The sequence below is a fragment of the Nematolebias whitei genome, chromosome 8 (genome assembly GCF_014905685.2).
Source record: "Nematolebias whitei isolate Nwh7 chromosome 8, NemWhi1, whole genome shotgun sequence".
Lineage (NCBI taxonomy): Eukaryota > Metazoa > Chordata > Actinopteri > Cyprinodontiformes > Rivulidae > Nematolebias > Nematolebias whitei.
The window spans coordinates 11,448,175-11,466,161 of NC_056505.1; the positions used below are offsets into that span (position 1 = coordinate 11,448,175).

Below are 17,987 nucleotides of genomic sequence, written 5' to 3' on the forward strand. Positions count from 1 at the left end.
AATCCTCACAGGACACAAACCATTTGTGGTGAACTTTGTGGACAAAGCTTTAGCCCATAGGACACTCTAAACACACACGAGAATCCACACAAGACACGAACCATTTACTTGTGAGCTTTGTGGACAAAGTTTTAGTCATCAGTCCACTCTAAACACACACATGAGAATCCACATAGGACAAAAACCATTTGCTTGTGAGCTTTGTGGACAAAGATTTAGCCATTTAACAAGTCTAAACAGACACGAGAATCCACACAGAAAACAAAGTGGTGGTTTGCAATGACTCATAAAACACACTTGAGAAAGTACATATGATGGACAACTGCTGATTGTTTAATATTAAGTAAAGTCCTGAGGCCACATCAGAGTTCACACGTAATCTATACTGAAAGATTCTATGGTTTGTTGATAACAATACGAATACTGAAGATGTATGCTGTCAAGAAATGAAAGTTTTTAATTACATGCATATATTTGTTTTTTATATGATTAGTTTTTCCACTGTGTTCAAGTTTATGTTTTGTTTTAAAAGAATTGTCAAAACAACGGTTACTACAGACCTCTAGCTTTACAGCCAATTGATCTTGGTTTTATCTGAATTAATACATACAATATGACATTGTTCAGCCAAATGTTAAATGGTGTAAAGATTGAAAACAATAATATTTATATGTTCAAATGTTTGAATAACTTTCTGAAAAGTGTTCTACATTTTAATGTAATAAATAATATACACAAAATACACTAAATGTATTTTTGTTCATTTTGTTCTGATTTAAACGTGTTTTTTATTTATTAGGACAATCTTTATCTGACATAGTTGCGGAAATATATCGACAAAATAAAAGCAAGTTATAAAAAACAGTTGTCATAGAATCAAACTTGAACGTGCAGTTTTGTTTAAATGTTGCTGTTAATAGATCACATGTAGAGACTTGAACCCAGCCGAGCAGCGCAGCTAATTAAGACTAGCTAATGTGTTAGAGCAAATAAGTGATGTTACTTCAACCTAGACCACAGACAGTGAATAAATGTTTCAAATTTAAGTCAATTCAATTCAAAAATACTTTATTAATTCCAAAGGGAAATTATTTGTTGTTGTAACTCGTTATCCTTATTTCATTAAGAGATGTTGTAGATACTGATGGCTGTAAGCAGGAAGGATCTCTTGTAAAGGTCCATCCCACAGTGGATCCTAAGAAACTGGCTGCAGATGCCATCCAATCCGTCCACCCACACTTGGTAGAAAAAGTATTATTTACTTTTTTACACCATCTAATGCTAGCTTGTGGTGGGAAGCACATTTGCTTAGGCTTATATATTCAGGGAGCCATTAAATAAGAGAGAACAAACTCATGGAGACCACTTTCACTGTAAATCCTTCTATGTTTGGGGGGTGGGGGGTAGGTGGGTTTGTTCTTTCTGAAATCCACGACCATCTATTATGTATGACCACGTATATGACGATGTATTATCCATGATCATCAGCTATGTGTCGCTCTACGTTAAAAAAAAACTAAAAGCATGTGAAACAAAAATGGTCACATTAGCATTAGGATGGGCATTTTCAACAAGAATAGTTTTTGAATTTATTGGTAATTAATTTTAATTTTTATGTTTTGGGATTCCATCCTCTCCAGTCCTGTGTCCCCTCACATTAACCAGCTACTCCTCCAACCATAAGTCCTACTAACAGCAATTTATATTTGACAACACATGCGGTTTGTCCATTAAAATAATAATGTTGTGCTTTGCTCATGCCGGTCTAATTAATATAGCACAAGAGCAAACTGCTTAAATGCAGAGGAAGTCTTTTAACAAGCTCCAATCTCAGCTTTATGATTTAGGACCTTTGTTTTATGTTTTACTTGAAAAATTACTGTGTCCACATGGTTGGGACATGCAGTAAATAAAAACCTTTGAGAAACAGATGCTTTGGAAATAGAGACGTGTTTTGCTACTAATTCTTCTGGCTGGGGCTCTTTATATTCCTTCTTTTTCACCAGTCCGATGAAGCAACATGAGAAGGGATGCACGTATTCTGACAGTAAAGCTGAGCTCACCCATGACCATAGTTTACACTTTAAAATCCTTTCAAAATAAACTAGAATGGCGAAAACAGATGCTAGAACTGATTTTTTTTTCTTTATATTTTTTTTATTATTTTGGGGGCAGGGTAGGTATGTAAAAAAGGTGCCTATGTTAAAAAAAATCATCAAAGTTCATGCTCAAAAATCATCAAAGTTCATGCTCAATAATCCAGTCAAAAAATCCAACAAAGTTCAGTCAGAAAAAGGTTTGTAGACTCAATCATCCAGGTCATCTGGATTTTTTTTTTTTTTTTTTTTTTTAATTTAGATGTTTCATCCTTCATCCAAAGGACTTCATCAATTCGAGGAGCCACAAACAAACTCAGTCCCACAAGCCGCACACTCCCATAGTGGACCAACTAGTTTGCTGGTGATGAGATGGTTTCTGGGGCCGGCCCTCTCCCCCGTCAACTCCTGTGAGGCAGCCATAGCTAAAGTGGTTCAAAACATCAAAATTCATGCTCAATAAGCCAGATGTATCCAATATCCTGTGTAAAAAAAAAAAACTTTAAAAAGAGAATACCATTGTGCCATTTAAATCAAATCATCTCCCATTTTAACGTGACTGAAAGTTTGAAAATCACTTCTCGGCCATCGTTGGCATACCATCATTTCTATAGAAGCATTGACTTCCTCCACACTATTACGTACAAGTATTTGGTTACAAAAAGGAAAAGTTTGTAACCCTATACATTTTTTTAATAATAGTATGAGTGACAATTTTATAATTTAAATGTGTATTTCAATTCAACTATCTTTTATTCTTTTAATATAAGAAGTCTTGTAGAAAAACACCAAGAGGCGGTACTGTTTCTCTATACTGTATATCTCACCGATGCCTAACACTTTCACTGAACAGGTGATCAGGTCATTATCTACCTTGAGTAAGGCCTGAGACAGTAATCCCCTAAGATGTAAAACCTCGGGTCCATAACTGAAGGTGTTACACCCTTAAATAGGCTTTAGGCTTTACTTACTTGGCCAGGAGGCTGTTTCATTTGACACCTCCTACAATTTGTGGTGCACTGTTTGTTTTTTCACGGGCTTCCTAAGTGTTCCTCTCTTGGGGACCTCCAGGCTTTCTCATGTCTTTAAGTCTCTTTAGGTGAGCCGGAAAAAGCAAACAAAAGCACATCTATTATAAGGTGAGTGGATCTCACGTTACCCTCCCATTTAATGCAGTCGCCAGTGTGGGCCACTTTCCAAGTGACTGATATCTTCACAGGGGCCAACATGTCAAAGGATGGTGTAATTGATTGTCTTGGATATTTGAGTATGCCACTTTCCCTTGTTGAGAGACCCCCTAATGCTTCCTTCTCTGGTTCTTTGGCTTACTTGTACTGAGAGGTTTTGACATGAAGGGAGGCTTGATAGACACGTGGTCATAACACGCTTGAAAACAGGAAATGAAGGCCACATTTTAGACTCTTTCTATATCATACTTAACGTGATTGTGTTCAGATTTGTTAAACACACTTTTTTCTGCCTTTCCAAGGTTTTGGAAATTAGAGCTTTGTTGGTAAAATGTTATATTTGATTCAGATACAATCATTAACTCTTTAGCTGTCTGAGTTTGAGGAAAGTTTTCATGGCTGCACATCAGTTCTGATTGCTGTCTAAGATAGCCATTTAAGTACTTTTTTCATAAACAGTTTTTTTTTTTACTTTGTAAATATAACTATAATGCTAAATCACAAAGTGCAAACTTTTCCTGCTCCTCTTTTAACGACCCTGTTCTTTAAAAAAAGACGAGGGCTTTATCTGATTTGGTTCAATTTAGTTTTGACATTTTTTTTCCCAGGCTTTTGAAATTTAATGCATTTATCAGAGCTGAACTCCACAAAATAGCTTGTCCCAGATGAGAAATTAGGAGCCGACAGTACAGGTCATTTGGTTTTCTTTTACAGAGCTTTTCGGCTGTAGGGGATTTGTCCAGCAACTATGCATCTGGTCCATCTGGCTTTGCCGTTAACTTCTGCTGGAACTCACTTTAGATTTTCCACGTTTGTGGACATAGCACAAAGCTACTGAACCACAGTACTGGCTTTTATCAGCATGATCCTGAACATGGTATGTTAATGTCATTGCCTTGGACCTCTGCCATTGTGGTCTAAAGAAGGCACTTAAGAAGAACTGCTCAGCACAAACTGCATAAATGACCATAGGAAACATATAGTGCAATGATAAAATAAAAATAATGCTTTTTGTATAAAACTAGACATTTCCATATTTTTCCCATAATGCCTGTGGAGCATCAGTCAAGATAAATCTTGATTTGACATCAAGACTAGTGATGCACGATATTGGATTTTTGGCCGATGTCCGATATGCCGATATGTTAAAACTTATTTGGCCGATACCAATATTTTATATACGTTCCTTTGTCAGAACATAGCCCTCTTATTTAGGATTATTTGCTACAAAAATTGTGCTACAGCTGTAAGAGCTGGTGATATATTTTCAGTAACAGCCATATGATATGCATAGCACTTTGACTTAAATGAAATGAAAAGTATTAAATTTTATTTATTAGCATTAATCACCTGTGATGCTGTCTCACTTGTGTAGGCTTGTTCTGGGTTTCTAACTGCAGTGTGGAATCCTCTGCATTCCTGTGCATGAAGGACAGCCTTTTTAAGTTCAAAGTTTTTGTCTATCCATTGTGCCGTAAGACTAATCATGCTAATGCGGCTAACACAACGTCCAAATGTCTGTGGTAAAACTCATCCAACAAGTCGTGCTATTGGCTATTAGCTTCTCAATGACGTCGGAAATGACTGTTTGTAACTCGGGTAATGTTACGTCGGAAAAATATCTCCAACTGGGGACGATGTAGCGAGGCTCAACGAAGTCCATAAATCTTCGGAATCCGACATCCTCACCAACGAAAAATAAAACTTCCACACCGCCAACATTTTGAATTTTCCTCTCCACCGTGAGCTCGGGTAGGAGCACGTGACGTCATCTCGCTGTGCTGCCGCTGCAACGTCATCACGTTGTGCTGCCACTGCAGACAAAAACAGCGCCTTTTATTTTGGTTAGTTATTTTAATGGAATGGCCGATGTTCGATATTGAAATTTAACGTTAATATCGGCTGATACCAATACCGTGCCGATAATATCGTGCATCCCTAATCAAGACAGAAACTGTCTGGATTGAGGATGGTACAATCAAATGTTTTTTTGTTGTGTCTGAGCGCCATTCTTTTATTAAAGTGGAGATTTGTTGTGTAATCAATGTTGCAAGGAGGTAAAGCTCAAAGTGAACATAGCGATAGAAGAATTAACATATTTAGGAACACATGTTGAATTTTAGAATAATTTCTTTTTTAGAAATTTTACAATTGAAGAATATCTCCTGAGCATGATGCAGATCCCCCCCCCCCCCCCCAATGAACTGTACTCAAGCAAAACTTGTCCTTTTGTCCACTTAGATCTTTTCCTGGTCCTTATCCGTCTCTAAGTTTAGTTTAGTTGGTCAGGAGGACAGGATAGATCTCTTTTAATTCTGCCAGTATATCCTCCTGACTTGGCAGGATCCCAGCAGTGACCCTCACACGTCGTAATCTGGCATCAGTCATGAGCCTCTGATCGCACGTGCAATCCATGGAAACCTGAGGTGTTCTTACTAGAGTCAGAGTTTAATGCCACCTGGCCAACTACAAACCTGCTGGGTCACAAATGGTCAAGTTAAACAATTCATACTCCATTAATATAACTTTTTTCCACATACTTATTTTCCAGATGGTTGTTTTTGCACTGTCTTATTTTTATCAGCTTATAAAATTTATGACAGTTTGACATGATTATTTCTAGAAGAAGTTCACTGACAGCCAAGTTTATTTCAGTTGCTATCCCACAAATATCCCAGATACAGATTAGGAAACGTAACCCAACTTGTTCAGCACCTTGTTTCCATTCAGCAGTCAAATAAGCCACCAGTGTGGCCCTAAATAAATTATTTCCTCCATCATCACTCCTGTATATCACACGGTTATTAAAAATGTACTTTAATTGTACTGTTAGTTATTTTAGAAGTCTTTGATTTTAAAACAAGTCACATCCTTTTGCATATAGGAGGTGAAAATATAGGTCATAACTTAAGGGTGGTATCTTGGGGCGGCTGTGGCTGAGTTGTTAGAGCAGTCGTCCTCCAATGCAAGAGTTGGGATTGGATTCCACCAGCAGTCACATGCCGAAGTGTCCCTGGGCAAGACACTGAACCCCTTGTTGCATCCGATGTGTGTCCCATCGGTGTATGAATGTGATAAAGCACTTATTAGTCTTTGTATAGATCTAGTAGAATGCTATATGAATGGGTAAATGATGGCACTGATTGTGTTGTAAAGATCTTTGAGTATCTTAACAAGCTAGAAAGGTACTGTATAAGTGCAGTCCATTTATCATTTAAGCTTCTTTCTCTCGTGCACAAGGCGAGGCCCCCAGTCTGTAATGACCTAGAAGAAGCTAGACTGGATGACCCAGCGGTCATCCTAGAAGCCATCTGGCAACGCACGTCTTGTGTGGCTTACCCATCCCACTGCCTCACGCAACTCCTTAAGCAAGCATAAGTGTGCTTAGGAGGACTTAATCTCAGAGAAACTGGTTTGGGCCACACTTGTTGACTGTCATAGTGGATACACTCGGCTAGAAGGTCACGGGGTTCCTTACAGGCGTGTAAACTGAGACCGTGTCTCTGACAGCCTGACCTGTCCGTCTGCTGTGGGATTTAAATCTCTGGACTGCTTGTCCCTTGTCATGAAGGTGTTCATATCATCTAATCAATATATAAAAGGGCAATTATTTGCTGTCTGTTAGCAGAACTAGTCAGAATTCTTAAAATATTCTGTGATGTCATCGATTGGATGAGTTGTGTTTTGAGCAGATGCTCTTAGGTATGTTCCGCTGGCCCGTGAAGCAAAGAGGGGAAGCAAGAGAAGCCTGAGCCTGTTTGCACTTGCACAGAGGTTACTCTTGGCCTTTTGACTGTCTGCCAGTGCAGGGGCTTGTGTCTTCCAGAAGAGGGCCTTGGCTACAGGCAGGCGAATATACCAGCCAGCCAGACAGGCAGCCAGCCACATCGTCTGCAGTCTCGGTCTGGGGCTACAGCCTGGACTAGGGCAGCTCAAGTTACCCAGACAGATTTGTTAACACTGTTTGGGTCCACTCAGCTTTCTAGCCAGGCTTCTGAGCCAAACGCGGCTGAGGTGACTTAATCTGTCATTAAACTCACATTACACCCGAACAGAGACTCTGCTCAGGGGGGCAGAGACGGCACTCACTCCTCCACTCACTGGCACGGCTGGCTGGGTTCAGGCAGACACAAAGAATACATCCCCCTTTCCTCCGCCCTCCCATCCTCTTCATGCCACACACCATGGCACAGCTTGACAACCCGGCACAGTCTAGACGAAAGCAATTTCACTTGAAGTTGAAAAGTCATTTGGCTGTTGCAACGGGCATCCTCGTGCAGTTCTTGGTGTTGAATATATTCCACGGGTTTGTGTTTTGTTTTTCAGAGCGCTGTGGATCTTTTTATTTAAAAAAAAACCTGACAGATAGAGCAGGCAAAATGAGATTAATGTTCGTTTTTAAGCAACAAAATCGTGAAAAATGTACTAGTTTTTTTTTTTAAAAGGACCAGGAATGTGTTGGTCTGTACATTCAAACTGAAGACTATCAAGCTTTTATGCCAGTATTTTTAAGTGTCTATATTTAGATAAACTCTGCAACCTTGAAACAAGATGTAGGTTAGCAATGCATCAATCATAAGCATGAAAATAGTGAATAAGGTGGGAAAGTGTTTGTTTTTTTGTTTGTTTGTTTTGTTTGTTCATCTTTGACATTAGTATCATTTTATCTTTTTTACTCTGAGCTGCTCATAGTAAACATTTGTCTTTGTGCATTTATCACTAGCTATCATTCAAGCAGGAGGAGCTGGTCGAACTCTGTTCACATCGGGCAAAAGAACAATTTGCTTCCATTACGCTCAGTTTTAAAATGTCAGAATCCCTAACAACCTGCAGTACCATCAGTGGAGGTCTAAGACATCGTTTCCTTCTGCCGAGGTTTGTTTTTACGTAACAGCTGGTTCTGGTTCCTCCCCGAACCTCCCTGCGCCCCCACTGTCGAGAGCTGCCAAAAGCCAACATATGAACTTTATAATCAACTGTTACAAAGAGCAGTGCCAAGTCAACGTGCCAAATATTTTTCACATGAAGGCGCTGCTTTGTTTCATTTAAGCCTCGTCTATTTAACTTTGTTCCTTTCATTTATGGGTTTGCACCGTTCTCAAGATAAAGCCGAAACATTAAAGCTGATTTTTTTTTTTTCCTCCTAATTGGCTAAAATGAGGTGACGCTGATCTAAACACATCTTAAAGTCTTACAAGCCATATACATTGCTGAGTCACAGGGTAAAATCTACGAAGAAGAAGAAATCACCTGGTGAAATGTTTGTGGAGAAAAGTTGGAGGCAATTTAAATGACTTGTTGTGGTGACACAATTGTTTTTTTGTTTTTTTCTTTTAAATAAAGTCAAGTCAAATTTATTTATAGAGCACATTTAAAACAAACTGTTACCGAAGTGCTTAACAATAAAATCACAGCATCAAGTAAAAAATAACAAGATATAATTAAAAGCATCAAAAATGAAAACATAAAACCACAACGAGAAACAATGGGACAATAAATCAGATCAGACCGTGTTAAATGTCAGTTAATACATGTGTGTTTTCAGGAGAGATTTAAAAGCAGGGAGTGAAGTGCCATGTCTGATGTTTATGGGCAGATTGTTCCAAAGTTTAGGGACTACAAAAGCCGATCTCCTCTGAGCTTCAGCCTGGTTTTTGGTAAAACCAAAAGCAGCTGGTCAGATGATCTCAGCGCCCGAGAAGGAACATAAGGTTGAAGTAGGTCAGAGAGGTACGCAGGTGCAAGGCCTTTAATGCAATTAAATGTGATCAGGAGAATTTTTTAATCAATTCTGACATGCACAGGGAGCCAGTGAAGGGAGGACAAGACTGGTGAAATATGCTCAAACCTATTAGTTCCTGTTAAGAGCTGAGCTGCAGCATTTTGGATTACTTGGATCAAGTAAATCCTTTTTTTCCTTAGATTTTATCTTAATAAATCTGCTAATCATATGAGTTTAAGTCTATTTAAAGGTAGAAAGTAACATAGTTTCTGATGGTTTAGATGCTGTTTTGTGATTTGAATGACCCTCGTTGTGTTTTTATCTGTAGATTAAGAAGTACTTCGAGCTGGAGCCTCTGGCCCGAGGAAAACGTTGGATCCTGGAGGGCAGCACCGTCGACAACATAGAGGCAGTGAAGGAGAGCTTCGGCCAGTTCATTAGCCTGCTGGAGGAAAAAGAAACAGAGCCTACAAGGATATGATGCTAACACACATTAGCAGTGAACAACCATGATGCCCACACACACACACACCCAGAGCAGAGACGCAAACACAAAAAGATAAGACCAATGCTTGCCACTCTGTGTCGTCCTCCCCCACTGCGTTTTCGGTTCGCAAATTGGAAAAGTTCACAAGTCAACCACCACGGACTGACCGAGGAGAGCCACCGTTCAATACTCCCCTTCCCCCAACGCCCAGAAAACTCCACCCAACTTCACCAACAACGGCACTGTTTGTACAACTGTGATGCAATCAAAGTCATTTAGGACGTTTAGTGATTCTCTAATCATTGATAAACAACAAAACACTTTGATATTCACACACAATAACTTTCTGGAGCCCAGATTGTCTGAAGATGCTTTTAGCATCTCCACTAATTACTTTGCAGGATGTTGGATTGAGCATGGCTGATGTTCTTTCCTGTCCGAAGTTCTGTTGGGCTGTAAAGCGTGCCTCTCCCTTTGACTCGGTAACAACAAAGGTCGTTGTGTAATCGGAGGTCGTAGTCCAAAGCCCTGTGTTATGTACAGCAGTTACGTCTCGCCGCGTCTGAATATCTAATCTGAATAGTGTAGTCCGAGTATCGTGTAGATGCAAACAAGGATATTGATGCGTCGCCTCCTGTGCAGCCACACAACGACAGACTGAGCACAAAGTGCATTTGTTTGGACGGAGTGGGAACAAGTCTGAAACGTTTTATAAATGTGCAACTTGGGTTCTATTTTATAGCTTTGTATGTTAATCTTGTAAAACAGCACTCGGCTTTTTTATGTCTTTCATCCGTATGTCAAACTTATGTTGTTTTTGTTCCAAATCAAAGCAAAAGAAAGATGATTGAGCTGGATGTAGCCACAACGTGTGGATATTTAAATGTGTCTCTGTAGTGCTGAGTAAATGTCAGGTCTGTTTTTGTTCCTTTTTTTTTTTTTTTTTGTACATTTGACACAACTACACAACCTCTGAACACAGGCTGGTGACTGCAGCTTCCCATCAGGGTGGAATACAAACTATCAATCAGCCGCAGCAACAGCTGCATGTGACAAGTCCCTGTCCGACAGCCTAATGCCTCCCAACTGTCTGGAGACCCCGCCCTGTCTGCTGTTTATCGCAGACCCCTGCCCCTCCAGTCCAACTCCGATTCTTGTTGCCATTAATGCTTAATGTTTTGTTTTTTTAATCTCAGATGTCATTTCAGCCCCGGTGCCCTCACGTGGACTCCAGACCTTCAGAATGAGTCGTCGTCATTGTGCCACAGGTGTCCATTTATTCCCCGAGGTGTTTCAGTAATGGATTATATTTAAAATATGTTGGGGTTTTTTTTGTCAGTATTTTGTCAGTTTTTTAGAAATTTAAACACTTTTTGTACCTGATGTGAGAACTGAGTGAATTAGTGCATTTATTTGTATGAATGAAAAATAAATCTCTCAACCATGGATTATAAAAGTGTTGCATTTTTATATTGCCTCTTCACAAAAATGTGTTTTTTAAATCCTATCATACAGCTCGTTCGTAAAGAAAATAAAACGTTTAAAAACGGACATCCTCAGATGTTCTTTATTTGACCCTTTAAACTCGATCAATTGTTTTGAATCCGAGTGCACAATAAGATTAGTTATTTAAGTTTCAGCGTAAAATTTCTGACCCAATGTATTCCTGAACATTTTTCCTTTAGTGTCTCTGATTTGTTCATTAAGGTGAGCTGCTGAAATCTGAGACCCAGGAAAACACAGATGAGCCAGGAGAGTTCAAGCCGAAGTTGGAAGAGGAGGAGGAAGGGGGGCCGGGGGTGAAGAAGCGATCAAAGTGGAGCAGCTGAAGAAAGTTTTGAGCGGAGAGTTAACCGAGTGAGACAGGAGTTCCTGATAAATGTACTCTACTCTGCGCCACCTCTGCCTCCCCCTTCTCTTCTCCTTTTGCCCTTCTTCCCTCTCTTTCAAATTAACCGTGTGGCTTTAATACAATGTGTGTCATGCAGGTTGCCCTGGCGACTCTTTGATCCTGTTTTCCAGTCTCTGCCTGTGGGGCAGACGTGCCTCTCCTCAGTCTGCTGCACACCAGCTCTGGAAGCTGTTCAGCCCTGAGACAAACCATGGGCCGCTGCGCTCATCTTGCACCCCCTTTTTCCTCCCGTTGCACACAATCCCTTCTTTTGCTCTCTTCATCCATCTTTCTTCCTTGCTCCTACTCGCTCTGCTTCTGTTTGGGCACATCCTCAGAGTGGGCATTCAGGGTGCCCGAGGAAAGGGAAGAGGCCAGGGTCTCTGTGACGCAGCCCTCCCACAGGAGCATGAAGGCAGATGGAGCTGTCTGCACAATATATTTTATATATGTGAAGATGATGCAGCCACTGTTCTCCTCACTCAAAACCTTTACATGCTCTCTTTGTGTAATTATTGACGAAGGCAACGCTAAATCTGGCAACCCTTGTTGATTTTTCTTGCAAAATCTGTTAGCATTACAAATGTGTGTCTGGGATCAGTCTCAGCTACTACCTGACCAAATTTGAGATAATCAGGTATAAGATGTAGCCCCTTTTTGTGTTTATAAGATCAATTGGCTGTGGCAGCCATCTTGAATTAGGTTAACTCCAAAAATTAATCTGATAAAGCTGTCAACAGAATTTTTACTTTTTGAAAGTGGTTCGTGAGATGTTTTGCTAACAGGCAAAAACTAAACCTTTTTTTTTTGTCTGCCTTCACGGCTGCAGGAATCTAAAACATAAAAAACAAATATTACTAATGAATACACAGTAAACGCATCTGGTAAACAATAAAATAAGCAAATATTTATATTCTAAAAGCCTAGTTTAAAGTGATGGTTCAGATTGTTTGAAGAGGGGTTCTGCATAAAGGTTGTGAAATGCAAATATCTTACCTGTTTTAGATATAGAGGGACATTTGTTTAGAGCAGGGGTGCCCAAAGTGGGGCCCGCGGGCCAAAGTTGGCCCGCCAAGCTGACCTCATTACTATATTAAAATTTCCTTTGAAGAATCACTGTGCTTACACTCAGTCATTCCAAGTTTAATGTTAGATGGACAGTTGGCCCAGTGACTACTGTAATAACACTACACAGCTGGAGTGACTAATTTGTGCATTATTTATTTTTTTATTTTAATAATTTATATTTTATTTTGACAGACATCCTAGTGTCTCTGCAGTTTCTCGCTGCTGAATAACTTTCCTTTGACAAAGCTGAGCATCATGTAGGTGTCCATCACACACCCTTCTTGAGCACCCCTAAATTTTAACTCAGCATCTCTGAAAAATTAAGAAACAATCATTAGGATTTTGTAAGGAAACAGTTCTCAAACCTTAGATTCACCAAAATATTGAATACATGTTGAATAAATATGGAATAAATGACAACAGTCTCAAACAGGCCAGTAAATATTTTTTTTTGCACGACTCATGCCACCTGTCAATCAATCCAGTAGATACATCAGCGACTGACCAGTCAGCGACCTTGATTTGTCCTGAAGTGAACACCTCTTACCTGCAGAGCTGCAGCTTTGCAGTCACAGATTTCAATAATAAGAGTTTACATGTTTTGTTTCATGTTAATTTACTGTAATAAACCTTTGTAAAATACACCAAAATGCAGAAAATGGCATCTACTTTATTCAAAATTCTCTGGGGGGAGAACCCCCAGAACCCCCTCCCACACACACACACACACACACACCACCACCACCGATGAAGCCTGTTCTGTGATGTTCTTTATATAGAATGGAAGGATAAATAACTGTAATAAATAAATGGACTTAAAGAATTATTTTCATTTCATGAATTAAATTATTGCATTTGGCCCACAGCCCTCTGATAGATTTTAAATTTGGCCTTTTCAGAGAAAAACTTTGGGCACCCCTGGTTTAGAGAAATGGAGTTTAAATCCTGGCAGAGCAAAGTGGATTGTTGTATTCTCTAAACTTCTTAAAGTTTATGCAGAACATTTTGCTTGACATGTTTATTTAGACTGTTACAATTTGTGAAAGCAAATAATAATAATTCTGATGCAGTCTGAGACACTTTGAGCAGGAATACCATATTTTATTTGCCAGGTTACTGTGCAGAGCAACACAGATGGCGATGAACGCAGCCTCTAAAGGAACATTCAAGTTTCAACATGGAGATTTTTTAGGAATTAAAAAATTTAGTGATAATTAATAGTTACCTGGAGGGCAGGGAAGCACTAAGAAATCTCAAACCTTTTTGTTCCCAAGTCATTCAGAGAATGAGTGAGTCAGATGCCACACAGAAGCAAACGCAGTCGGGATCAAACGCTTCAACCACAAGCAATTACTTCAGGTGTATTTCTGCAGCTTTCATCGTTCGTCTCTGGTTTGGAGTTTCTGACACAAAGAGTTGCGTCATCATGGGGGGTGTTTAGCAGATCATGAACATTGTGTACAGTGCACAACGAGCAGGCCACAAGATTAAAAAAATAGTAAAAAAAAGTGAATACAAACATGGGTTTATTACCATTTAGAGACTAAATTATCATTGTCTGTCTCTGAAGAGTGTTTGTGTTCTTGTGTAGAACAGAATCGTTGGACGGGATTTAATGAAACTCTTAAACTAGAGAAATTGCATTTCCAGCAAAAATACAGTGTGAATGCTTATTACTGAAGAACTTGCTGAAAAAATGGATTAAATTAGCTTTAAAAAATGCTGAATTTTAGCTGAATAGGAATAACAAACCTAAATTAGCAGAAGAATGAAAAAAAAAACATATATTTGCTGAATTGGGTTTAAATAAGCAGAAATTAGTAAATTACCTTTAAAAAAGCTCAAATTTGCAAAGAAAATAGCTGAAAACTCAATGAAAAGACAGAAAGAAGCTTAAATTAGAGAATAAATTGGAGAGAGCACATTTTTGCTGAATGGGGCTGAAAAAGTTGAAAGGAGTGCAAAAAATGTGGAATTAGCTGAAATAGCTAAGATTAGCATTAAAAACTGTTAAATCATAGCTCAAATAACTTAAATTAACATAAATAAACTGAAAGGAGCATAACAAACTGAAATTAGCATAAATAAGTTAATTAGGCTGAATGAAGCAGAAATTATCACAAAAAAAACCTTGAATTTACCAGAAAAAGGCTGAATTAATCTTCTTAAAAAAAAGGCTAAAAAAAATAAAGGGTAGCTGAAAAGGTAGAACAAGCTTAAATTACCAGAAAAAAGCAGAAAGAACGCACACTTGCCCAAATAGGCTGAAAGAAGCAGTAATGCGCACAAAGAAAGAAGAGGAAATTATTTGAACAAAGCTGAAATGAGCAAAAACAGCTGAAAAGTAGCTAAAAAGTATAAAGAAGTTTAAATTACCAGAAGGAAGTGGAGAGAGCACATTTTTGCTGAATTAGGCTGAAAAGTTGAAATGGGTGCAAAAAATGTGGAATTGGCTGAAAAAGCTAAAAAAAAAATAGCATAAAAACAGCTCAATAGTAGCTGAAATATCAGAAAAAGCTGAAACTTGCATAAATAAGCTGAAAGGAGCATCACAAGCTGAAATTAGTAGAAAGGAGTTTGAAGAAGCACAAAATTGTTGTGGTTAGAAAAAAATCTAAAAGGATCACAAAACAGCTGAAATTAGCTGAAAGTAGCTGGAAAAAAGTTTAAATTTGTACAAGGAAGCTGAAAGAAACTGAACCGGAACAAACTGTGAAAGGAGCAGTAAAATGTAAACAGATCTAAAGATTTGAAGGATGTAAAATGAGCTCAATTCATTTTCTATGAGGAAAAAAGTGTCAGAAAAGGCTAAATATTTCAAAAAGCTAAAGTTGCACCAATACCAAAAGTCATAGCACCCTTCTCCTGAATGAGCTGAACATTTTTGATTTATGATTTGTTGAAATAGCACAAAAATTGTGGAATGAGAAATATGCCGGAAAATGTACGGAAGAAAAATGGGTCACAATAGTGTGAATGCTTCACAAACATTCACACTAACTGAAGCAACACAACTGAGAGACTTTTAGAGTCAGCTTGATTTAAAACAGCCAACTAACTTTAAAGTAAATATAAAATGACCATAACTCTGTCTATTTTTCTGATGTCAACCCAAAATTTGATGTGGTAGTAACTGAGACTGATCCCCAATGTATTCTGAAAGCTAACAGATTGCACAACATCTTTGTTTCAAATGAGAACAACTATTTGGAGTTGATTCAGTTTGTTAGAAAAATATCTCTTGAATCACTGGACAAATATTTGAAGCTTTCAGGAAATTCTCGTTGGCTGTACGGATACAACTAATGAGCTTTTGGAGTTAACCAAATTCAAGATGGCCACCAGCGCCAGCTGACCTTAGAAATGGTCACAGTTCATCCGGTTTTAATGAGCCTAAAGTTAATCTTGCTTTCTATCCAGGAGATTTAAACAATAAGATTTTCTTATCTGAATATTAAATAGATATTTAAATGAATGGCAGTACAGTCAGAACTCCTCATAAAACTATTTACAAACTAACTAGTTGGCTGATGTAGCACAGAGGGGATGTTATTTTTAAGGTTTGACCAAAACAAGTCCAACTTCATCATTTCTCCTCATAAGATGATCTGAGTCTGTAACTCTGGCATGAAAGGCGATGGGTGATCCTTTAATGAACGCTTGGCCTTTAGTTTTATAATGTTGTGGCCAGACAGGTGAGATGTTTCATCATAAACACACATCTGGACAGGAGGTTGTACTTTAATTTGTTCATAAAGTTGTAATAGTGTGAATGTTTATGAAGCATTCACACTATTGTGATCCATTTTTCTTCTTAAAGTTTTTCAGCAAGTTTCTTGTTCCACAATTTTTGTGCTATTTCAACAAATCATATATTAAAACATTCAGCTCTTTCAGGAAAAGGGTGCTGTAGCTTTCTGTATTGGTGCAACTTTAGCTTTTTGAAATATTTAGCCTTTTTTTGCCACTTTTTTCTCGTAGGAAATGAATTGAGCTCATTTTACATCCTTCAAATCTTTAGATCTGTTTACATTTTACTGCTCCTTTCACAGATTGTTCTGCTTCAGCTTCTTTCAGCTTCCTTGTACAAATTTAAACAATTTCAGCTACTATTGAGCTGTTTTATGCTAATTTTAGCTTTGTTGGCTAATTCCACATTTTTGCATGCATTTCAGCTTTTTTCAGCCTAATTCAGCATAAAATGTGTTCTCACCAGCTTCCTTCTGGTAATTTAAGCTTCTTTCTGCCTTTTTAGCTACTTTTCAGCTGTATTTGGTGCCAATGTCTGCTTCTAATTTGTCAGACACTTCCACTTTTGTGCTCATTTTGGCTTCTTTCAGAATGAATGGGCAAACATGTTTTCTGCTTTCTTCTGCTAGTTTAAGCTTGTTCTAACTTTTCAACTAGCTTTTTTAAGCATTTTTAGCTAATTTCGGCTGTTTTCAGATTAAATTCAAGGTTTTCATGTTAATTTCTGCTCCTTTCAGCCTAATTAACTTTTTATGCTAATTTCAGCTTGGTTTGCTCCTTTCAGCTTTTTTCTGATAGTTTCAGCTTTTTCTACTCTTTCAGTTACTATTTAGCTTTTGTTTAAGCAAATTTAACCTTTCCAGCTAATTCTATTTTTTTAGCTCATATCTGTTCTTTCTGCTTCCTGCTGGTAATGTAAGCTTATTCTTGCCTTTTCAGCTACTTGTCAGCTATGTTTTACTCATTTCAGCCTCTTTTTTTTTTAGCTAATTTCCTATTTTTGTGCTCTTTTCTTCTATTTAAACCTAATTCAGTAAATATGTGTTCTTTCTGCTTTTGTCTGCTAATTTAGGCTTGTTCTTCCATTTCACTTTGTTCTGTAGCTAATTTAAGCTGTTTTCAGCAAGTTCTTCGGCAATAAGCATTCACACTGCATTTCCTGTGAAAATGCAATTTCTCTAGTTCATGGTAAAAATCACAAATTTCCATCCCCTCGTTCTCATAGACGAGACAAAGCTTCTCGGTTTCTTTTTAGAGGAAGAAGGTTTACATAATCTAATCTGTCGTCTGCATCTCTGATGGCATCGGATGAGGCAAAGAAAAGCAAACACAGCTGACAGGTTTTGACAAATTAACAAAGGCCTGATAAAAATCAGCAAGGGTTGCACAAAACTAAAACATCAAATCAAATTGCATAATTTGAAGTAATTATTAGTTCATTCAAACAGATAAGTGTATGACTCATGAAAGAATACACTAAATAACAGTTTTTATTTTAAATGAACTAGAAGTTTGAAGTAATTCAATGGATTTGTGTGTGTGTGTGTTTAGACGTGCTTCACAAGAACACCAGTTTGTCATGTACAGAATTTTAACCCAGCAGCAGAACAAACAGATGCCACAACATGAAGCAAAATGACTTCTTTGAGCTTTGTGACATGTAAACGTGTGACCTGACGGGGAACCCACCTTTCGTTTACAGGCCAAACAAAAGCAGACCTGTTTTCTTAAACTTTCACTCCTCTCCTGTCCAGTGTGTGTGTGTGTGTGGCAGCATTTCTGGTGA

At 38.3% G+C, this 17,987-nt stretch overlaps 2 protein-coding genes across 2 annotated transcripts in view; one reads left to right on the forward strand and one right to left on the reverse strand.

The window, feature by feature from the left end:
* LOC119413873 (ADP-ribosylation factor-like protein 15) overlaps positions 1-9,748 on the forward strand; it is a 113,570-nt gene extending 103,822 nt beyond the window's left edge. Inside the window, exon 5 of the mRNA XM_037680938.1 lies at positions 9,334-9,748. Within this exon, the coding sequence (XP_037536866.1) occupies positions 9,334-9,486 (153 nt within the window). The 3' untranslated portion in view covers positions 9,487-9,748. The remainder of the gene's footprint in view (positions 1-9,333) is intronic.
* Positions 1-17,987, reverse strand: part of tmem8b (transmembrane protein 8B) — a 1,109,927-nt gene that overhangs the window by 696,419 nt on the left and 395,521 nt on the right. The gene's annotated exons all lie outside the window — the stretch shown is intronic.